The sequence below is a fragment of the Accipiter gentilis genome, chromosome 3 (assembly GCF_929443795.1).
Source record: "Accipiter gentilis chromosome 3, bAccGen1.1, whole genome shotgun sequence".
NCBI classification, from domain to species: Eukaryota; Metazoa; Chordata; class Aves; order Accipitriformes; family Accipitridae; genus Astur; species Astur gentilis.
The window spans coordinates 31,882,955-31,908,265 of record NC_064882.1 but is presented as its reverse complement, the minus strand read 5'-3'; the positions used below and the strand labels follow the sequence as shown (position 1 = coordinate 31,908,265).

Sequence of the window (25,311 nt, the reverse complement as noted above, 5' to 3'; positions counted from 1 at the left end):
CATTTAACTGGTAAAAGACATTTAGAGAAATGGAAGAATGAGCAGAGCAGGCCACTTTCAGTACTCAGAAGAAACTGACATTTTAGCATCCAAGCAACCACAAAGAAGATATCATCTTATACAAGTTGAAAGCTGCAATTGTCTACAATTTTATTAGGTTATTGGGAAAGATTTTGTTTCTGAGAGTTGAGAAGCTCTCCTCCATGTTTAGTAAGTTTTAGAGGTGTTTTTTCCTACACTTTTTATGTAACAAGCTTTTGTTGTGAGAGAGTAGGAGTTTACAGCATAATTTCACTCTGATTTGATGAGATTAGAAGTTAAAAAGGCCATAAATCAACACTTCACTGTATCAGTTCCAGCTTCTCATGGAAAACTATGCAGGAGTTTCTAGCAATTTTCCTTTATTCTTTTCTGCCAGTCCACCCCAGGCTCAAATTTCTAACAACAATGTAAGTTTGCAGTTGTACAAAATCCTAGAAAAAGAAAACTCCGTTTTCATATGCTGGGCAAGACTCTTTAATAGTATAACTTACAGTACTACAGTTGTTAAATATGAATACAAACCAATGTCCTCCATATTACAGTCTCAATCCTTTGCCCAGTTAACTGTTTCAGATTTTACCACATTGTTTCTCACATAGCATAGATATGATATTACTAATCATTACTAATCAGATGAAAAGCTGAAATGTATGTTCAGAACACAAATTACTTGAAAGGTGCAAGAGGTGAGTTAGCTCCACATCTAAGATCATGGCAGAAGTAAAAATCTGTTCTTACTTTTCAATAAGGACAAAATAAACCAAAATATATTTACTCTTGTGACCTATGCCTTCGAAGAGCAGCATTTAATCCTTCATATTAATCACACTACTTCTTCCTGCCCTCCATCCTCCAAGCCATAGAGACAGGGAAAAATCCAGGGCTGGGCTGCAGCAGTGCAATGGTAGATGTAGGGAAATATTACATGTATTGGGAAAAAGGAAAAAAACACTGAGCAGAATAAAGGTGCTGAGCTTGGTATACCACAGCTTGAATGTGATGATCAGGGGCTAGTGCTTTCAATTATACAGAGTAGGCTTTAGGGAGAACATGGGCACAGCATGTGGTACGCCGGGGAAGAAATCGAAGTATGATGCAGAGGAATATGGCTAACATTTTAATATTTGGCTTATATGCAGTATCTCAAAGTCCTAGTTATCCAACACTAAAGAGATGTGTCTCTACACTGACATGGAGTAGACACATCAGTCCAAGTTCTACGTTTTTTTTGCTGATCAAGATCAGATTAGAGATAAGAGTCTAACTCTTCATAAAAAACACGTAGCAAACCCATTCTTTTCAAAAGGTATTGTAAAACAGCAGCCTCCTCTGTTCCGGTCTACATGCTGAACTGCTGACCCAGACATAGAAGCCTTTTACTTCCCAAGCCTTGTGGCCTTCAGTTACGAACACAACTTGGGAGAGCACTGGAAGAGTTATTCCCACAATACTGTAGGCAGGCTCTCTGTGCTGCAGTAATCTGAATCACTTAATTCCTGATGATCAGTTTTAGGAGGACTCCCAGTATCAATCAATACTGAGAGACAACAAACGCTGACACAATTCAGTATGCAGCCTTCCTAGAAACTGGCCATACCCACATAGTCTCCAGCAAGTGCCTTAAGACAGGCAACCTAGACTGGATTTATAGTACAACTAAATGCATCTCAGAAGTACGTATCGACTACTGAGAAGTTAAGGATAACACAAGTATAAACTGACTTGGCAGTGAAGGGATACTTGCAAATCATCAGTTTTGGAAAACAAATTGCCATAGGACATTATATGCCTTAACTAAGATTACTTACTGACCTCACCCTTCCCGGAAAGGCAAGCCTTGCATTTACTTTTTTTTTCCCATATAGCAGTTTCCTAACACAAAGAAACCTTGCATTTAACTACCAGAGAGAATTCATGATCTGCTCAGAGCACTTAAACTGCTTTTTTTTTTGTTGGCATACTGAATCTTTAGTTCTTTTCACAGGAAGTTTCCTTCCTTAGAATTCAATTTCCCCTTTTATGCAGAGGTATGGTGCTTGTCTGTCATAAATTCTTTCAATCATTTTTCCATTAGTTATTTTCATTACTGAAGTTACTTATTGAGGGCTATAATCCCCCAATGCAGTTACAGTACTTAGGGACCAATCTGCCCTCTCAATTTTGGTTTATGAGCATAGGTGTTTTACATTTATCTTCTACTGAACATAAACTGCGTTTACACTTAGACCTAGAAGTATTGACAGAAGCTTTTTTCACATATCTGATCAAATAATGGTAAATACTTTTCAACTGTGTGCATTTACTTACCCACAGTAGAACAGCACAACACAAACATAAGCTAAGACTCCTTGTACTTTTATTGAGCTTGTTACGACCCTGATGAGCTGTTTTAAGGATAAAAGTTAAACAGTTAAAACATATAGCACACAACTATTATAGAATATTTTAACAGACATTTCTTACTTGGTAAATTCAAGACAAAAGTAGAAACATTTACATTAATAGAATTTATTCTAATGCCTCCCTTGGTAGCACTAAGTATTCAAGATTTTGGTTTGAATAAGTATTATAGTAGTACCTAATTGCAACTTTCCAAAACTACAGTCTGATAATGTTTCCTTCACCACTGACTTCCAAGTAAAATAACAAGTGAAGAAAAACCCCACCCAAAAGTAAAGGGCTGGAAGCAGAGTTAACAATTTTTGAGGAAAATGTCAAGGGATGCTGATGCAGTAAAAGACAATCAGTGTTTTGCACTATGCTAACACTTTGAATACAAAATTGCTTTGTGAACTAGGCATATGAATCCCAAGTTTCAGTAACAAATGATCCTGAAATCTCAGTTTTACTTCAGTATTTCACAGTTAGGGTTCCAAAGTTAGCAAAGCGCTTCAGTTTGTTTAAAACCTATTAGCATCCAGGATATCATATCTGAACACAATTAACTTGAAAAAAGCACTTCAAACAAATTCTCACTGGGTGTACTGCTAATAAAAGAAATCATGACTATGTTCACAATTATGGGGGTTTTTGTTTTGGTTTTGTTTTTTTTAAAATCCTGGATAAAACTAGGCAAAGCCTGTCAATAATCTTTTTCCCCATCTCTACAGGAGAATATTACATTCAAAAGTTAACTCATATTGATATTCTTCCAGGAAAATTATGAATTAGCATCTTTGCTGGCAAAACAAGAACACATTCCCAGTATTATGATAACTACTGCTTCTCTACACACGTATGGCAGCTCTGCAGAAAACATTCTGCAATAGTTAATTCAGAACAGACAGCATGTGGACACAATTCCAATAATGAAGTGATTCATTTTATAGCAGCATATCCATGTAACAGGGTCAGCTATTTTAGAATCATGTATTCTACAACAGCTCAGAAGCTCAGTGCTCCATATAAAAGAAAACTTAGTCATTAAACACACCATTACAGGACAACCACAAGGACTCCTATGGAAAACCTAAAAAAACCTAGTACACTACTGCTAACCTTCTGGCAACCAGCTGCTTTGACTATTCCAAGTGAATAAACAGGATAATTGCCAAAAGGAATAAATGTTTAATAAGCACAGATGTAGTTTAATTCCAGTGCTACAATTCAACTGTTTATGAATTTTATAAGATTAATATATTTTCAATTTTCTATGAAAGGCTGATAAACAGTAACACATTCGTGAAGTCATAATTAGTACGTGATATAGGTTATACTGAATGCTAACTCAACCTTGCAGCATCATTTCAGTTACTTAAGATGATCATTTTATCCTCAAAACATCAGAATGAGCCAGCCATCTCACAGGCATATATTCTCAAAGTGAGATCTTATTGACAGAAAACTGATAGGGAAGATACAACTTACTAAAACAGCCAGTGGAAGAGGAATGAAACCCATTCTTCTGGAAACCGAATCGCTATAATCTGTATATGCCTAGGAAAAAAAAAAAAGAGGAAGAATAATGAACTATTTATGCAAAGGAATGAGCTTATTTTAGGTTGGCACACTCTCTAGATAAGAATCTCTGCTAACAAACACTATACTGCTATAAAGTGTATCTATTCACATTTTGAAATTCAAATGCAGATAGCTGTACTCTCAGACAAAAATATAATACTACCATGACCAGTAAGTTAGCTTCAGTATTCTAAATCAAGAGCAACTGGAATATAATACAAATCTCTAAATCGAGAGCAATTAGGACACTGAATCCAAATGGGCTATATTTCATCTGTACATTATTACCAGCTTAGAGACCTTTTTGTATTAATTTGACTTTGATCCTCAAACACTGTACAGAAAAACCCGTAACAGGGATAAAAGAACAATTATGCATCACACTAGCAATTTTAAATCATTCTACAAACATCTATAATTAGCCTCAGGATAACTGTGTTAAAATAATTTTGAAAATATGTTTACATTGGAACTCTTAAAACACAACTACTTTGCATGTCACCTTTCATGCAGTATTGAACGCCATGCCAAGGTTAGTGCCTATATGATGCTACCTCATTTTCCACAGAGGATCCTTACAAAGAGTAATGGATTTTCAGAACTAATAAACCTTTTTTTTTTAATTAACAAATTATTAATAATTAATTATTTGTAATTGAAGGTGTCTAACTTCTTTATGAGGTATAATTACTGCATTCCTAGCAATAGCTATTAAACATGTTCAAGAAAACTACATTTAATAGTTAGAGCACTCATCCAAAAGCGCTCACTAATAGTTAAGAGACTCATCCAGGAAAGGTGTGCTGTAAATAGTCTTCCAGAAAACAGCATTAACGAAAACCACAAGTAGTCTGTGTGTTCTGTAAATACCCATGCCACAACAGTAACATGCATGGTACAAACATCCCTATACCTCTGTGCATGCTGTCGGTGAAAAAAAAATTCCTAATGAATATTGTATTTTGATTCAATACAGTTAAAATAAAGCAAAAAACCAGCAATTTAAAATTATCTCAAGAACATCTTGTTAAGCTAGCTTACTTCCCATATATCTCAAAAATGTCAAAGTTGTTACAACCATCCCCTGACTATAAATGTATTTGGGAGAGACTTCTCAACAATATATTAAATAAAGCCTGAATTGACATGAACAACTGGATAAATATAAGAACATAAATCACAAGGAAATATTCCTGTTGTCTCATATTAAAATGCAGGGTAGAATTTCAGTGCTGTAGAAGTGTTACAGTTCTGTATGTATTTCTTTGAGTGTTTGTTCCAATCCTCCCCCCGCCCCCCAATAATTATGTTAGTTAATACAAGAAAATGCCTTTATTTTCAGGCTTACATTTTTCTGTCGACTGCTAACAAGGTCAAATGCAAGACTGGCTCTGTATTCACTGTAGACCTGGAAAAAATCCAGCACATTGGATGTGTGATTAATTTGTTATCACACTTTATAGAAGCAACAGAGATATTAATAAAATATTTCTGTAAAATATTATAAACACTTATGCATAGGCTGAAGGAGTCAAAGCCAGTTTTTCTGAGGTCTAACTGCACACTTCAACAGATGAGCTTGTATGTCTGCAATAAAGTAACTTCCATGTATATACAACAAACAAACAACACTATGCTATGTTTTAGGAATTGAATGAGACTTTATAAAGCATTTACTGAATTTGAGGATCATCAGAAACACAAAGTAAGAGAAATCACATTAACTTTTTCCTACAGTTGATAATTTGTTTTAAGCAAACGGTAGCACTGGGATCAAATTAAACAAATGAGAGAGCTTACTAAGCAAGTGATCCCATGAAAAAAGCAAATTGTATCAGAAGATGAATGAAGCTTTTCTTTTAAGAGTTCTGCATATTGAGACAGAAAAGCACCTATTTTAAGGATAAATGGCAGGGCAACTTGTACTGCAGGTGTTCAAAACTTCTGAAAAAGTCCAACCTAGCAACCATAAATCTTTAGAACTTCATACAAAAAATACCAAGTTTGTTAAATAAACCTTGCAAAATTGTCACTCACTACCCCCATTCTCCAGCTGTTTCAGCACACTGAAGCATGCTATGTTTTTGGCTATCATGACTTCATTATTGCTCTTTTCCACACTCTCTATATGAAAGTAGGGCATGCATAAATGCCTCTGGCATAAGGGAGCTTATTAAGTACATCTATTAAACTTGTTTCTACACTGCACAATGTAGTTACTTTAGAGATGCTGAAAAAGACTGCACTTCCAAGTTCTGATCTCACTTCCTAAAAAGTAGTTTTAATAGTAAAAAAGCACTAACTCATCTCTTAACAAGTTTATCAAGTGCATTTGAATTCACACAACACGCAAGACAAATGGCCAATGCATCATGCTGCAACACACAAAAAGTAACCTCATCTACTACTTCAAAAGAAGGACTGCATAATATATATGGCCTAAGAAATTTCAGAGTGGGAAACTAACATAACCTACTTCATATCAGTGCTCCAGGGACACTGGAAAAATATATCTCTGATTTCAGATTCCACCTTTAACACACATAGAAGAACAGAGGCTCAGCAGCCTCACAAAATCTGTTTTTCCTAAAGCATGAATTTTAACCTACAATCCATTCTGTTAGGAAAAGGTACAAACTCTGTCTAGACTGTAGAATGAGTAACCTTCTGTCAACTTAACTAGTGAACACTTCACAAAATGATCTGCTAGTTATGTGAATTGTAGTTATTATGTGAACTGTTATACAACACTTTCAATAATTTATGGATCTGGAACTACTCATTTAGAAGCAGAGGTGTTTGTTCCACTTTATAAAGATCCTCAGAAGTATATCGTATCAGGAAGTTACCAAGCTTTCTCAAATGATATCCTATATATGAATAAAACAATTTTTACTTTTTCTGCACTGGAACCAATTTTAGTATCTAAAAAAATATTAGCAAAATAAACTACAACTTAAAATAGCATTCCACATTCCAAACAGGATACCTACATCTGCTGTGATGTCATTGAATTTTGTTATAAAGGCATGTTTCACAATATCCACCGCAATTTCTGAAGCAACCACCATGCAAACATCTGGGAATAACACCCAAAGATGATCTGAAGGTTGGGAAGAAACAAGTTAGGCCATTTAATTTGATGCCAGTGTACAAAACAAAAATTATAACACTTTTGCTCAATGGTGAAAAATCCTCAAGAGTCTGAAGCGTCTGTAAACTTTACATCACCATTACATTCACATACATAGTGTGCAAGCTCTTGCTTATTCCATTGTTGTTCTAGAAACTTATCAGTACTACACAATCACACCACAATTATGATCAGATTCTAAAGCCTTTGCTTAGTAAAGCTTTATCTCTACTAGGAAGCCAACCTCTGCACATACTAGATAGTAGATGTTCAGTATGTATGAGGAACAGACAGAGCACCTGCAGTTTTAGATGCTTAAGGTAAAATTTAGGTAGACCGGTAACATTCAGGCAAAATACACCACACAGATCAAGGCTCAAAATTATTGAAACAAAGTTTTAATAGAATAAAAATAAAAAATTTACTCAATATTTATTCAATATGGCATTAAAATCCTAAGTATAATCAATATTCAATTATGAATGGAAATTTTTAGATAACCTTCTATCAAATTTCACTCTCACTAGCCTCACAAAATAAAATTCTCTAGGGGATCCGTCATCCTCAATGTACTCCAAGGAAAGGGAAGGACTGAGAAAAAATCATTCAGGACACTAATTGAAACATAACTATGCATGTTTGTAGCATAACAGCATATCCTTCTAGCAGAAAGTAGAGTCACTCTTACAAGAAAGCCAGAAATACAAAAATGAGAATCTAAGGTATTTGACAAATTAAGATTCCTCTATGAAATGTCCTGGTTACCTTTATCTTTCAGATTGAGGAAAAAGCAAGGGATAATACTTGTTCATAGCACAGGAATTTGTCATTTTGTATTTAGTTCTTCTACTACTTTACTCACCCGGATTCCATGAGAACTGTTCCATATTTCTTAGACATACAATTAGTAGCAGCACATAATTGGTGAACCTCTCCTTTATATCTAGTTAAAAGAAAAAAAAAAAGCTGTCAACTCCAAAGAAAGATTTATTTGCATACACTCATTCTGAGGTTCTACCATTTATTAAGTCTTGGATTAGACAATCTTTTCCACAAATTACTTGACTGTATTCGAGGGGAGGGGATGGGATGCTGGGAATCTCACCACAGACAAGATCTCTGCAGTATGCTGTGGCCTAACTGGATGTCCATCCAATGCATCAGCTCAGGGTTCCCAACATCAGAAGGGACTTAAGTTGTGACTTGGTATCACCTTTTCTAATGTTTTAATAAAGTAATCATCTTTCTTGATAAAATCTGTGCATTTCTTGTGGGACTCAAAGAACCTGCACCTCCTGGTGCAAAAATGGAGACAATACACTTGTCTGTCATTCCAAGTTAGAAGCAAGGCAAATTTCATTTTCTACAGATCACAGATATCCAAATTGCTACATACTGGGTCCAGTAGTGGGGGGGGGGGGGGGGGGGGGAAGTGTTTCAAGACAACTATTACACTTTATTTGGAAGGTTCCTACTAGTCTTTCACATCGCCACCTTAAAAGGGAACAGCAGGATACATCAACTCAGTTATCAAAACCATAACAACTATAACACAAAAGCAGTCTGACCTGAGATGGAGTCCTATGAATTGCCCTCCCAGACTAGGCAGGGTCTTTTTTTCTGTTTGGTGCCCTATCTCCAGAAATGACCCATACGGCTTGCTGCAGGAAGCATTTCATTTTTAACTTATTAAAAAAAACTCCATGAAATTGTATTATTGAAAAATGGCGTAAAACCTAAAATGTAATATCACCACAAATTAGCAAGTCTGAAGAAGTCTTTTTAGAAGACAGAACTATTATGAAAATCTGTGAAGATGCTGTTATTGCTTCTTACACCCATTAATCACCAGGATAGTAATTTCCTTCTGGACAAAGTCATCTCCAAATCCAAAGGGTTCATTTCCTTAAGCACCTCGAATATTCTGTGCGGTTCTATCTACTGGTTTTAGGACACAAGAAATAGAAGTAAGTGTTCAGAAGAACAGAAGAGGATCGACCTGGCCAAAAAAACATTTGACTTTGTCAGCAGCTTCTATCATCTCTGACTACAGAGCAACAACAATGTTCATGGCTGCAATTACTAACTTCTAGTATAACAATATCCCTCATTTCAAAAAAGATGTTTCAAAATACTGACAAGACTGAATGAAGGGAACGAAAAGCAAAGAACAACTCCTCCAGGAGAAGGGAATGTAAACACACAAAACTCAAAAAGAATGAGATTGCATGCACACATGTAAAAAGGCACACTTAGGGGTATATAAACTCATCTCAGTATGGGCTGGGGAAGGGTCAGAGGAATCACAAGTTTCTAAAAAGAACAAGTGGCATATATATGGGGGAAGAAACAAGGAAATCCTTCAGTAAAATACATTTAAATACCAGAAAAAACCAGGACATAGGTGAAGTCCTAACCCTAATTTCTTGGTTTCCTGCCAATAACACTCCAACAAGTCAAGTATGTTCTTCTATGCTTCTGAATTCACCAAATACTGCCCAAATTACCAGAACACAGTATTTTCTGATAAATCTAGTTATGAGATTATCACTTGGTGCTGTCACCAATGGATTAATATGCAGTCTAGCATTCCTTGATCTATATTCTCCACCACAACCATTAGTGACTCTAAAATAATCACTAGTTTTCAGACTTTTGACCAAAGTCTCAAAACCATTTCATCTTGTATTTTCCCACATTGCATACTTCCACACTGCCGTGACACACCATTGATCAGCAATGCATAAGACAACACACAGATCCCATCTTCAGCACTTCAGATCCCAGGGAGGCCTGTACAGATAGAAATTCTGAAGTGCGAAGTAAGGACCTTAATTCAGGCCTAAACATTAAAGCATGTCTCAAGCAAATCCTTCAGCTGTTTATTACCTGCACAGTTATGTTAGCTCACCAGTCCAGAGGATTAAATTGAGAAGGGACATTGTTGGCCTTAAATTTCCTCTTACGCTTTAATAATAAACATTTTTCCCCCACTAATTTCTGAGACTGGATGACAGGCTAACACCTCTTCTTCCCCTCCGCTCATTTTTCTTGTTCTCACTGGCCTCCCTTCTCATCTGTTATCTCTGCTGCCACAGCTGTTCAAGGCTGCTCAGAGTGAGAGGAATGAGTGCGGCCGCTCTTCATCCTCATCCTTCTCATCAACTGATTGCCAGAGATGCAAGCAAGGGAGAAAGGGCATTTTAGAGCAGCTTCAACAGTAAACCCAAATGATTCAGAAATTCATTTCTTTTCTCACCCTGATGGACAAGGGCAAAAAAGGCTTCAGGATATCCAAAACAACCAAGGGTAATCAGTTCTAAATACCAATTAAAATTTCAGAGTACAGAATATGCACCAATAATGTTTCATCATTTATTATGAACTTATTTGATATCGTATTATGTTTAAAATATACATGTACAAGTGAAGGGAATTTCCTGTACCATGTATTGCCACTTCTTAGATGATGTGGTGAACTATAGAACAAGTGAGGCTACACTTATTGACATCATGCTCTTAAAAAAGATCAAGGGGACAGTAAATTACTGTCTTTGTGAATCTGGGGAAACAGTGACAAGCCACCAGTGTTAGTGTTCAGTTATAGAGAGTGCAGGTACTGGCAAAAGAAACTGTCTCTATTCTGCTTTAACATGATGAAGAGTAAAGTGGGAAGAAAAACGTATCTCTCTTCTGCATTCTCCATCATGACAATCCTTAGTAACACTGATACAATGTAACACATCCTACAAAGTGTTGGTGATAAGTGTATCACAAACTTGTTTTTCAGTTAGAATACAGTATACCTTTAATAACCCTTTCCATTATAAGACATTTTAAATGGTCTTCAGCTACATCCACAAGCACATGATTACGAAGTTTACTTGCTCATTGTTTATGCTCCTAAGCGTTGAAGAACTGACATCTACCCCTAATTCAGACATACTTATCCCCCTGACTGGTCTCCTGTCAGCACATCCATGCATAGACTGCATTCTAATACCATGCTTAAACTCTACTCTTAATAGGGCTGGCCCCAAAGCCTGGCCACACATACTATATACTCCCCATATACACACTCTTTAGACTATTTTGAAAGGTGACACTGAATTTGCTTGTGCTTCCATGCATCCACTGGTGGTGCAAATGACTACATATGATTAAATTTTTTTTGTTTCCTTTAAAATACATATTTCAGTATATTGAACAGGGAAAGGAAGAATCAGACACTCCAAGACTCAGCACATCGGAATTTAGCGGTCATGTGTCAAAATCTAACCACAATACACCTTTTTTCATGAATATAAGTCATGTGTACCTATTAGGGTTGTCATATGAATAGGGGTGGTAAACATTTGTTTCAAAGCCAGTAACGTACATACTGCCATAAACGCAATAAGGGAAAAAAGCAAGATGTACTTTTTTTCTATTGGTTCTGTGAAGTAAAGTCCAAAAAAGGATTGCACATAGCCAAATCATATTTTAAATACCTTCACCCCACTTACATCAACCCTGCCATTCCAATTCACATGGCATTCTATGCCCATATTAATAACATATTCTGCCCTTCTATAAATCCTTCTGGAAAATGGCAACATTCAGTTTAAAGGACTGATAGCAACAGAGACCCGAAGTTTAACTGTCAATGTGTCAAAGGGTATCATCACTTGTAAAAACCATGTAAAAGACTGCAGAACTAGATGTGATTGGAAATAAAGGATGTTCCTAGGACAGCACTGCATCTAGTACAGCCTAGTGTAATTAATTAGCCAACATCCCAAACAACTGATTACTGAACACATTCAGGAAGGACCTGAACTCTGAAGAACTTTGCAGTGGTGACTAATAAGAAGGGCAGTGAGATCCCAGGAACAGAGATCCTGAAGTGGCACTTCTACTCGCCTGGGTAGAAAATAGTCTTTAGAACACCTAGTTGTTTCCTTCCAGATTCCCCGACACATTATGCAGGAATCCTTAATCAGGAAGGAAAAAATAATTTTGATCATGTTAATCCCACTGTTTATATATTTAGACCAAAAGCTGGTTATAAATCATAGTGTGTAAGAAGTGAAACAAGATCTTTTGGTTTACATGTCAGCAAATCCTAAGTAGCTCTAGTGACAATTCCCTTGTAACAAGCGACCACAGCACAAAAAAAGATCAAAGACTGAACAAGGAATCATCAAGGAGGCACCGATCTATCTTAAATGTACTCCTGCCCCCAAATCCCTCATCCTTAAAATGAAGAACTGGATTAGAATAATGGTATTAAAAAACCTAAACTAAACATCTCCAATTCAAGAGACCAAACGGTAAAAATAAAGGCTGTTCGGTATTTTGATCAAAGCCAAAGAGATTGATAAATTGGGAACAAAGCAGAAAACAGAATTAAGAAAGAAAACAAAAAGAGTAAAAAAGTATATTAAAAAAACCCCTGGAAGTTCCTAAAGCTTCAGAATAAATATGTTAAATTTTTGAGATATTTAAAAAACAAGAAATAATCTGTCCAAACAGCCAACTGAAGCAAATAACGTAATGCCCTGCACCTAATGACCTTCTTCATATGAGGTACAACCGTGTTTTGTGAAAAATTTAGGTCAGAGCACAGCTTGAAATTAAAATAAGACATTTAAAAGCATAAAAGAAGGCAGCATGCTGGGCTTTCAACAGTGATGAAGGAGCTTCTCTTTATAATTTTGGTCTCCTCGTTTACTAATCCTGAGCCCTAGAAAGTTAGCTTACAGGTATCTACTTCAAAAAGACAAGGTACTGTTTAAATATAGGAAAATACTTCTTCCTGCTACAACAAATATAAGGTTTTATGTCTTCTGTATAGAAGTCTTTTCCAACAGCCACAGTACTTAGATTGCCTGGGTGTACATAAATTTCCTAGCAAAAGTCAGGTGACAATGCGAAAGTAGTTTTGCTGCAGCAGACGAATCAAAGCTGCAGCAGCCAATATGGTTGCAATAGCTGCAGGATAGGTGTAATCTCAAGCAGCTATACAAACCCCAAGATCTTTATTGACCTCCTGCACCTAAAAGACAACAGGTTTGGTTTTACTAGATAACTGTGTAAACAATGTATATCTCATGGTCTGTTCAATTCACAGTTCTTGTAGTCCTGAAGTTTTAATGAATTAGCTGTTACAGCAGAATTTTACGTGTCCATATGAAGGTGAGAAGGATCACTGACTCCACTGACACTAAGTCCACAACTGGAAATACTGGGAAAAATAGTACAGCCACACATCAGCTTGATATCCACAAGCCAGAACTGAGCACAATGCCAAGTGAAAATTATTTCACGATTTCCAAATCTAAATTGGTAGTTTGGTGGCACTACATATCCTTGTGTCTTACTACATAGCATCTTCAATACCATGCAGAGCTCTGCAAGGTATTTTAATGCATGATATAGGACATGCCTTAGAACGTGCAACTGAAACAGTTCATTTCTGTTTTCACACTCTTATTCACAATATTACTTGCTTTTGAATTCTATTTGTAGCAACTTCTCTTGATCACAATGTCTACTTGAGGTCATTTCTGCTAGTTCCTATTTTTCTTTTGATTAACATGTTAGATAAGAAGGGAGTTTAACCTATTCATGACAAGTTCCTCAGATGCCTCTATGAGATTGACCTTGTTTTTTTCCCCACACAAATTAGTATATTTAGCTTCTGTATACTGATCAGTACCTTTTCACTGAATTTAAACTACATTTGAGACAACAGTAATATTTTGAGCAGAGGCCCATATAAGGTGGGGCAAGGGGACATCCATTCAGTCTGTCCAAGTTTAACCAGCTGCTGTTGCCATGTTGCCCTACAGCAGAGACTGCAGACCTGAGAAAAGAGCTGGAAGAAACTGAGAGAAAGGTGGGAAGTATACAGGGGGACCTATATTTAGTGCTTTATTTCAGCAGTTTAGTTGAGTCCAGGCATGCAGTTTAAGGATAGTGTTCTAGGACACACAAGGCACTCCAAAGGCTAACTGGAAGCTCAGTCCACAGGACCAGACTAGCTTCAGTTCCAGGGGTAGGATATAGCATTGGCACAGCATGCCAATGCAAGATGCAGTACTATTTCAGCTGCAGGAAATAAAACATTTAAAGGATAACAAAGTTTTGGAATACATGAACTGAAGCAATACTGATCCATCCTTACTGAAACTGTGATGCAGTAAATCTGCTCAAGTTCAGAAGAGATGGGAATCTCTCCTAAAAACCTGTCTACATTATTTATCTATAAGAAAAACATTGCTGTTCATAACCATACTGAGAAGTGTTCCAGGAAAAGTTATTTGTTCAAAGGGAATAAATTAGTTTGTTTTGTGCACTCTTCTATATATGTACTCACCTGCTTCCATCCCCATATGGTATAATGCATGTCATCACTTTTTCTATCAAGTGATAAAGGGAGACCTGATATTTCTATTACAGGTCTTCAGTGATAATGTCTAGCAATAAAATAATGATATACATTTCTTCTAGCATACTATTGCAGGTGCTTTTTATGGAGGAAATTACTAGCCATTTCTAATAGCAGTCCCTCATTTATTTCAACATTTAAATCAAGAAAGAGGTCTTGCCTTTCAGTAGGAGAGCTATGTGCCTACTTGTAAGTATTTTCTGTGAATATTGTGATTAATGAGAGAAAATTTAAGAAAACTCATTTATGTTTTCTGTCATATTTTAGTAAACATCACTTTTAAATGTTCTCAACTGTGAAGTTAAATCCATTTAATTTTAAAACCATAAATACATACTATTAGCACAGAATTAACTAACACCTTATCAACCCAGCTAGGAAGATTATTTTTTTTGGGGGGGAGGGTGTGTGTGTGTGTTAAGAACTTCTATGAGGTAGATTAAAATTTAGTGCTAATTTCTCTCTTATGTGATATATTTAAGATTTTATGTAAATAGTCTTTAATCCAAAGCATCACAAAACAATTGCCATTCAACATTTGCATGTAATACCGTTGTAGTTTGGAGATAAATTGGACAAAAATCATACAATAGCCACAATTCAAAACCTGAAGCAAGCCTGCTGAAAGTTTAACTCTTGATAAAAAAATCCAAGTAATCTGTTTTCAAATAAACAGCTACTTTTTTTTTTTCTAGCCTATTGAACATTTGAGTTCTCTGGTTTAAAAAACTGGGAGTTGGAATGAAAACAGTGTTCCTGAAAGTAGAATCCCAGTTTCATCCTCCTGAACCAAACAGTTATAAGGGAGATAAGGAATTCAAGTCAGAATGCTCAAATTCACCAAGGTAAAGCTGTTTTAACAGTAATATTAAATAAATGAATGAAAAAAAAATAATCAGCCTCTCACTTCACATTTTCTCCTGATTAGCACAGCTATACATACCGCTATTTGACATTTGAAAAAGATTATTCTTCTCAAACTTCTTGAAAACACTTCCTTTTATTTCAACGAACTGTAATTTTTAAAAACAGTTAGTTAGTTTTTATTGATAAAGGACTGATATAAACAAATCAGATAATCAAATAATATGCAAATAGACATATGATACACAAAGATGAAGGACACTGAAAACAATTAAGATACCTATATAACAAAGCTACATACTTACATTATTGGACATCATGATGGTAAGCAGTGACTTATTGTGGGAGTTGAAGGCCACATTAAGTGTTGTTGCTTGAACCATTATAAGAATAGCATGCAGGACTAGATAGCAGGGTTAAGGAAGCATATTTGGAAATAATTTTTATGCACAACAGTACTGAGCAGCACTTAAACTCAAATTTCTATTTAGTTTTCAAAATTTAACAAAAAGAGTTCTATCTCCCTGTCAACTAGATTTACACCAAGACAATACTTAAACTTATGTAAAGTACAGTGCTTTGTAGCATGTAATATTTACACTAATTTTTCTTGTTCTAAAAGAGCCCAATGACATTAGCCAGCACAAACAGCAATACAACCTGAGGGAAAAAAAATTCACAATTAGACTAAAGATTTCAGAGAAAACAGGGTAAAGTACAAGAATTCTAAATTCATCACCATCTAAATGCATCGCATCTATCAGACTATGTATCTCTCTACAGATCACTTTCATCAGTTCACTGTAAGGTTACTTCACACTAAACTCATTTGCATCCTGAATATGCATGAGTTTATCCCTTCAAGAAAATGTTTTCAAGCTAGGTGTTTGTAACATTCCACTAAATATCAAAACTCCATGTCTTCAAGACCCTGTGACCCAAAATGCTCAAATACAAATCAGAAATCAAAGTTTCCATGAACTATCCAATTACTGGTTTTCATTTTACTACATAAAAAAGCTGTCTACCACCACAGTGGTATACCATTATTAAAGTTTTTTCTAAAAGCAGATTAAAAGGTTTTTTTCAAAGCAGGTTAAAAGTTTTTTTTTCATTCATTTTAAAAGCCTGTAGTCCTGGCAATCTTCCTTTGAAAGTAAAGGAACACTGATTTAGGAATACTATCAATTTTTCAAATATATTAAAATAAAATAATGCAGAGCAATTACTACGTAATTTAATTTAGAAAATTGTGCAATTTATTGAAGAAAAAGGATACAGACATACAGCACTGCCATGAAGAAGTGAGGAATCACACCTATGTGAGCTCTTTTTCTTTCCTTAGGTTCTGTAGCTGTCCAATAAAGAGCATCCAAAATATCTTGTCCAAATGAAGAAAACAGACGATCAGCCACCTAAATATGAAGAACTTTTTACTGACTTAAAGCAATCTTTTTCTCTCCAACACTTCAATATGCCACTGTAAGTACAGCTCAATGTAAAAAAAAGTTTCACCTATTTATCACTTTTCATCTCTGTTCATTCCATTTCCACTCTGGATTTCACAGTGATACTGTTCCTTTTGTATACTCAGCAGCTTACTTTCCTTCTCAAATTTACTATCCCCTTTTCAACAGTATTTACAATATATAACCGTGTAGTGTTATCTTAAATGTGTTCTTGGAAGACATCCAAGTACAGTTCAAACTTCAGCCTTTGATAAAGCAACACGTATGTTGCATCAAACCATCTTCAATGTTTTTTCCCCATCCCTCTGGGTTTAACAGGTGAAAAAAAAAGAAAAAGAAAAGTGAATTTCAAATGTGTGAAAGGGAACATCATCAGCTTACAGGTACCAAAAGGACTGAAATTAAGATTTGGCTGTACTGTTTCCTTACATCTTGGAATCAAGTATATACTAAATACAAATCTCTGCATAAAGCAGAATTCAGAATTAAAAGTACTGTAAGGCAACAGCAAGTGATCAAAAGGGATTAGAAATTCTGCCAAAAAGGGAAAATTAGTTTGAAAAACTACAAACATCTGAAGTGTAACCCAAAGAATATATGCACGAGTAGGACACAAAACTAGCAGTAATTCTGAAGACATGAAAACCGTGGACGGCAATCTGAGTTTGTAATTCAATACCACAGCAAGAACGGTCACGTGGAGTTCCACCAGTTCTCAACGCTTTATCATCAGCAAGCATGTAAAACTGAAGACCATTACAAGGAAAGATATTTTTTTTCTGCTTATACACTACAGTTCAATAATATTAAAACTAAGCGGCACAGGACAACAGAAATAGCACTTCAAAAATTATATTTGGTATCACAAGGCACATGTCTGGCTAAAGAAAAAAAAGAGATGCCTTTCACTGCTTACTAGCTCAACCAAACGGAAATAGTTGAATATGAAAAACTGAGTATCTCTACTTAATAAAGACAATTGATATTTTCTATTACTGTCTTTCTGTAAGACAACAATTTTGAACGTTACAACAATACACAGCAATATAGAACTAGGTGCACAATGTACCTGCAAATATTGAACCATACCTATGAACGAGAAAATGAGTTCTTGGGACAACATAAGTAAACCTAGATTTGGGATAATTTCCTGACTTTGTTAATTAAGAGTTCTAAAGGTAAATATACTGAAGGGAGAGAAGTCATACACTTTAACTTATTCAAGCCAACATTTATTGAAGTTTCCTAAAATAAGAAGGCTGAATTAAAACAAATTCTTACTGGATGTCTCAAGTAAACTGTACTATATGCTACTCTTTAAGCATCACCTATGAAATAAAATGAACAAACCCATACGCTGATGAATTATCACTGATCTGAAGTTCAAAACCCCATTAGTTTGAGAGATATTTACAGTGGTATTGTTTTCGGCTTTTAAATATTGCAAATTATGGTGGTCTGCATTATTTGGTTCCTTCCTGCTCATTGTGATGACCCATTGAGTAATTACACTTGGTGTAGTAACACCAACTACAGAACGTTTAGAGTTTGGTAAGTTTTTGTTCACAATATTGTGAGGGTTTTAAGAGATAAAATGGTGGCTTTGCTTTCCTTTTATTTAAGCAGTCCTTGTTTCTTAGCTGACAGTATAGAAAATATTAAAACCCACCACACAATATTGTTGTTTGCTTTTCCAAATATGACTTACCTAAACCCTACATGCCGGCTCCAGGCTCCAGCAGAATTCCATGGTGAGTGCTGTCACCAGCATAACGCACACTGGGGCTTCACAAGGAGCAGGAGCCGGTGGGTCTGAATCTAAAAAAGAAAAGTGTCATTTAAGCCAAATGAGCTGAACGCTCCCCTTAGGCTGTCTATCTGGAGCATTCAGCACATAATTTTAAGATTTTGCATTCCTTGTATCTGTCCAGGACAATATTCCCTGGACTTACCAACAGCCGAAAACATTAGGACATTGTAAACATCTCTGTTGCTCAGTGATTTAACTAAAATAAAAAGATCTTCCTATTTTGAAAACTTGTGAAAATATAGTTTATTACTTTAAAAAAAGCATATTTAACAGTTCCTTAAAAAGCATTGCTTGCAGTAGTAGTAATGACTTATAACAAATTCACCTAAGTAGTCTAAGCAAGCCAATATTCAAACTCTTGAAAGCTAACTATCAACCAGGTCTTTCAGTGGGATTCCATGGCATTTTCTGCCAATATTCTGGCTGCAACCTACCACAGTAAAAACATCCCTTAAAGAACATGCCCTCTGCTTGGCACATTGGGTTTCATGAGACACCATGGAAATTAAACACCGTCTTCAACTTCAATGTCTAGGGCAATTTTTCTAATAACTATGAGTGGTAACAGACTTCCCCCTTTCCTAAAAAAAAACCAAACTCAGGCAGCACTTCTTAGTTGACACACACACTTTTGGTTCTGCCAAACATAGCATAGAAACTCAGCTCTTCTCTTCATTCAAAATGGAATGGCATATGGCTTCCAATTCACGGCAAACACTGCAGTGTCTCTTCAAATTAAATGGTAAGCACATCGTGCTGTACTTTCTCAGCTTTAAGGGAAGTGACTTAAAGCAGTCTTGAAATAAAGAGAAATCACTATTTTGAGCACACAGATTTATTAAGTGATAATCTCTCACAGATTACAGAACTATATATGGATGACTATTTCCCAACACAACTAAAATGCACATAGTAATGCAGTGCCAATTTAATATTTGTACGTGTTTTTCAGCGTATCTAAAAATCAAAGGAAACAAAACCCTATGAATAAACAACTGAGGTGGCTTGTATGGTATTTATTTCACTTAGCATAATGAAGTGTGTTCCTTATGCAATATTTTCATATTTTATGAGGAAAGAAAAAATGTCTTTAGACAAAATATTCAGATTTTGCACAAAGTGTAGCTCCATTTTAGCAGTCAAAGTTATGACAGATGTTCAAACAAGTGTTAATAGGTTATTCAGGGATCCCAGAATCCTAGGTATAATAACTCTTGTGTACAAAGCTCTGACTGAGCCCTTTCAAGAGGTTGTACTCCTAATAGGTCCTATATTTGCAGGATGGAGATAAGATTGTAGCTATGAAAAGATTATTTACTATGTGGATCATTGATCATAGAAGTGCAATTAAAAATCTCATGCTTTGCATTAATAACAAAACAGGAACAATTTTTGTGCCCAGAATTTCTCTTTATTTTACCTCTCAAAACAGAAATTCCTTTTCTTGTTTCACTATATTCATTCAACTTAATGTTTATATACTCAAGCTTTTGTCTGCTAGCCAGGACTGAGAAAGATTAAGCAGTAACATGTGTCCTTACACACAATGAAAGCTATACCTCCATAATGAAGAATTAAAACCCAAATTCGATGTCTTCTACCATATTCCTTCCCTGCTTGCTCTCAGGATCTTACAACTATTTCAAATCAATAGTTTCTACTTTTCTCGAGTTCAAAACCTCATTCATTCCACTTCTTGCATTTCAGCATTTCTTCTTCCATTTCCAGTTCTCAATTTTCATTCAACTAAACTGATAAATAAGCTCCAGGAACTAGGCAATATGAAACAGTATCTACAAAACTTATTTTTCACAAACTTGTCTGTTTCACTGCATTTAGGCTTATTATCACGGGTGTGTGCACATTTGTGAGAATACAAGACGTGCCATATTCTAAGTACAGATACTGTAATAAAACAATATTTTATAGTCTGAAAAAAGCATGCTTGACATTCTGATGCCAACATTCTTACCTCAAGCATGTTATAGATGATGTAGAGCTTTATGACAGACTGTCCCCTTATCAGATGATACATCATAGAGTAGTCAACATAGTGCATCATGAAGTAGCAGATGACCAATATAACTCCTTTGAGAATGTCACATACCTGAGCAGGTTGTAGCAAACGTCTATCACTGAAATACAAAGGGCAAAAAGTTCCACTAAATGTCATATACCCACAAAACACAAATGTTACCAAGTCAATAGGAATTTACAGAAGCTGTGAATCAAGGATAGATTTTAACGTAGTTTATTACTGTCCCTTTCCCTGTCCCTCACTCCAACACGTAAGAAACACCATGACCATGATACACATTTATAGATCACACTCCTGAACAGGATCGCATTCTCTTATCTGCCACATCCATTCAGTTACAATACTGTATTTGTTGGGTAAGAGCTCCCACTTGTTAAGAAGTTTCTGCATGCATACCCTTTGGTTTTTAATTTACCTTCCCTCTTCCAGCCAATTCTACTTATAGTTTTGACTTCCTCAGTTACAGATATTGTATTTGCTATAACCAAAAGAAACGAAGCAGTCATCTTCAATTTCAGTATAATGAACCAGATACTGAGGAACAAGTTCTAAACACAATTCCATATCTTTTTAGCTCTAAGCTCTGCAGCAGTAAATGCAAACAATGTGACATCAGAGCTTGCAGTTGATCTTGAACCAATATAGTTTTCTATCTATAGTCCCACAAGTAACCCAGAAGATTAGACGAATCATTACACAATTTCATCCTACAGGAAGAAAAAGCTTTATCTCAATTGTCACAATAGCAGCCATAAGCATAATGAAATTGCAAGACAGTCTTAACTTGTCTTACTTAGTTCAGTATTAATAGGATGCAAAGCATTTAAAAAGCCTTTAAGTTAAATCAAAAGTTTATTTGAGAATTAAATATTAAAAAATAGAGAAATAATTTCCTATTACATGTATTTATTTTTAATATACACTGAAAGGCTTTTGCAGAAGTTAACATTTCACAAAAGTCAGAACCAATTAGCAGAATGCAAGTTATGAATTTTTGTTTTCTGTATTCTTAAATCACTAGGTTATCCAGAAATTAGACAATGCTCCCATAAACTGGTAATACATGTAGAGAAAAATTAGAGTAAGTTGATAAAAATTCATGCTATTTTTAAAAAACATCTGAACAGTTACTTAATGACCTCTGGAAATCAAGACATTCTACAGACCCCTGGAAACAAGCCAAAAATCCCATCTACCTGACTCATTCTATTTAAATACAACATCAGAGCTAGAGTGTTATACTTCAGGTTTCTTTGTTGTCTTCCATTCAAAAGAAAAAAGCACTGAAGACAGCATTCATGCATTATAACACTCACGGAACCATACACTGTCATTCTACAACGGACAAATAGATCATGCTCATTTTAGGAGTAGCAACGAGAAAATTTCCAGAACTCTCAGCTTTACAGTATTACACTTTGAACAGAGAGCAACCGCTCCTTTTATTATATACTTTTTACTGCATAATCTGTATTAAAATTAATTATATTCTGAATAATAGAATTTAACCTGGTCCAGCACACCAGAACTACTTACAGTGGCTTTCTCTCCCTAAGAGACATTTTCTTGCTTTCAGGAGTCATCCAGTAACAGTATCCACACCACATTTTATTTCAGACTAAGTCTTTGACAAAAAGCCTCAGTGAATTTTCTTCCTTTCCCCCCCAAATTGAGTTTTAACTGAAACACCCATTTAAAAACTTAAAGAAAACAGCAAGTGTCCATTTTCCAGCACATACAGTAGTTGCCTGCTGCTTAAAGAACCTATGTCTATGCCCTTGCATGACACACAAAAAATGCACCCTCTCCAACCTGCAAAATTACATTTTGCAAGTTTATTGCCCTATTTAACTACATTCAACTTAAATGATTATACTTATTTAAATATATTAGTATATATTGAAACATCTATAGGGTTTAAGCAAGCCCATAATTATGATTACCACTCATATGCTGAGTAACACAGTATGTTCCTTTTTCTCCAAACTACTTCAATTTTGGAAGCGTACCCAGAGTCATTTCAGTACAAGTCTCCCAGTCAACACTCATGCTCCACAATACAAACTGGGATAAAGTGGTAGAGGTATTATTACTCCACAACAGTAATACCAGGTCTTAGCATTTGAAAAAGAGAATCCGAATTTGTTACTCAGATATTAGCATCTTCATTCTTCCAGCCAACACCTACCTTATCATTAGAGAAGTAATGAGTACATGGTAGAGAAAATCTGACTAGCAAACGAGGCACCCACTTCAAAAGTCTATGTTTTAAAAGTCTGGCAAGGTACCAATTTTTACAATGGCATGGTGTCTTCTTGAAATGCACTAGTAAGCAGAACCTGTTTATGAAGTTTCTGAAGCAGCCCAGAAAGATTCTCACAGCAAAATGCTTTGATGTCCACAAATCAATACAGACTGAAAAATATCATGTTAAAGGTTTTCTGGCTTACAAATAACATCAAAGATGCTCAACTACCAGTACAGTCACAAGTCACAGTTATTCTGTACTGTTAACCCTATCACTCTTCTGCCTGTGTTGATTTTCATCAGTGTGACTACACTCAAGTAAAACCAACTCAGGTGAAGCCGATGTAAAAGCAGATAGCAACCATCACAGGGGAATACAAACTCTAAAACCAGACTACATCAGTCAAGAGCACAACTGGTCTTCTAAAGGCGGTCTCAACTCTGAAAACTAACTCAAGAAAATAATGCCATATAAAGGTGCATCCAAACTTGCACACAGCATCCTATACACTGGAAAGATGAATATACTGAGAACGTGCTGTGTACAGAACAAACTGACTATCACTACGATTCAATTCGAAGGCTGCCCAAGAGGGTCAGATCAACTACACTTGATTGCTGTGCCCCACAGGAACTAAGCTTTTGTAGAATAGAGTACATTAAAATAATGTTTTTGGAGAATTTTACCTCTCAGTGACTTGGATTTAGTTTCTCAGTAGTTTGTATATCTAGAAAAAACTGCAGTAAACACTCCACTTCTTTCTGAAGTTAAAACCAAAAATACACTCTATTCATGTTCAAAGTTGTGCAATAACTTCTTGTGCTTCTCATCCACACGAGAAGCAGAACCAACAATAGTGCTGTGACTACTTCTTCAAAACAGATCTTTAAAAGAAGTCACAAAAATATCCTCAGTTTCAGTTTACTCAGTTTGATGACAGAAGAGCTGTCAACATCTCTAACCCCTGGCCAGTACAAGGGATTATTGCAAAGGCTGAGTGCAGAAAACTGCTTTTTAGAAAGTGAAAAGAGTAAGATCCTGGCATTTAAAACATATTCCGGTGTTCTTTCATTGTACACTAAGACAGACCCCTTCTCATATTGACTAGGCAAGTAATCTATGGTCTACAACTAACATGTTTCTGATTGAGAAGAACCATGACCACTGCATAAATCCACAAAAGCACTTTATTGCAGCTGAATCTTTTTCCGCTCTGGCTAATAACATTTGCAAAAGAATATTGAGGTTTGGCTCTGAATATAATATGGGATAGGGATAATTATTTCCTACAAAGACAAGGAAATCAAGTAAATGCATTAAGTCTAATGATTGTCACCTTTTGGCAAATACACAGAATTGCCTGCAAAGCCCGCAGTTATGAAATGATGTGGTCACTGTTTAGTGAGAACTGAACATTGCAGTTTTAGTATATGATCAGACTTACATTGGTTCAATATATATTTGTCACAAATCATTCCTATCCTTCACATTAAACTGTTTAATACATGTAAACACACAGAGGCTGATGTGATTTTATTCCTGTCATAAGAAGTCTTAGCCCACGCATTATACACGTTACATTTTCTGCATTCATTTTTCTCAATATGTGTTTCTACTTATTGTCTCCAGTAACTACCTGGTAACAACACTGGAAAGTACTTTCAGAACAATCCTGAACACTAAGTAATCAGACCTCATGATTAATATCCCATACAGACTCATCTGCACCGTGAATACTACAGAATCTCTAAAACACAAAGAAAAAAGCCAGTATCAGCTATGACAACTATACGAAGGACAAGAAACAAACAAGAAATACATAGCATAGTGCTGAGAACACTTTCAATACCTCATTTGAAAGTAGGGAGCCAAGAGGAAAGAACTAGACAATACTGAGCTACTGTACAACTCTAGAAACCGTTGAACAGAGATACGAGAAGTTGAAACAGCTTGGCTCATTTCAAGGGACTTTATATTTTTACAGTTGTGCACGAAGTGTGACAAAATACAGAGGGAAAGTTCACATGAAAATTAGTTATCGGTGTTTTTTCTCACTCATGAGAAAAGGAGAACAATAAAGAAAGAACATAAAAACAATGTTATTTTATATTTTATCATTCCAGTTACAAAACAGCAAGCAGTAGAATCTTTCTATAGAAATCAGTTGGTCTTTTCCTTCAAAGCTATCCCAGGCATACAGTGATGCTGCAGAAGTGAATTAAGTATTAACACTTTCCCAGCTTCACTGAACTCTGCTTTTAAAAGACAGTATCATGACAGCCTTTGCCTAAGATGCAGTTCAGGATCATCTTTGT

General features: G+C 35.7%; 1 protein-coding gene across 7 annotated transcripts in view; it reads right to left on the bottom strand.

The window, feature by feature from the left end:
- Positions 1-25,311, bottom strand: part of TAPT1 (transmembrane anterior posterior transformation 1) — a 49,967-nt gene that overhangs the window by 6,099 nt on the left and 18,557 nt on the right. For all 7 annotated transcript variants that reach the window (XM_049791908.1, XM_049791919.1, XM_049791920.1 and 4 more), the window contains 9 exons: positions 20,683-20,845; positions 16,711-16,846; positions 15,737-15,834; positions 15,511-15,580; positions 7,998-8,078; positions 6,996-7,105; positions 5,351-5,410; positions 3,910-3,978; positions 2,350-2,426 (listed from right to left, as the gene is read on the bottom strand). In XM_049791908.1, the coding sequence (XP_049647865.1) occupies positions 2,350-2,426; positions 3,910-3,978; positions 5,351-5,410; positions 6,996-7,105; positions 7,998-8,078; positions 15,511-15,580; positions 15,737-15,834; positions 16,711-16,846; positions 20,683-20,845 (864 nt within the window). The remainder of the gene's footprint in view (positions 1-2,349; positions 2,427-3,909; positions 3,979-5,350; positions 5,411-6,995; positions 7,106-7,997; positions 8,079-15,510; positions 15,581-15,736; positions 15,835-16,710; positions 16,847-20,682; positions 20,846-25,311) is intronic.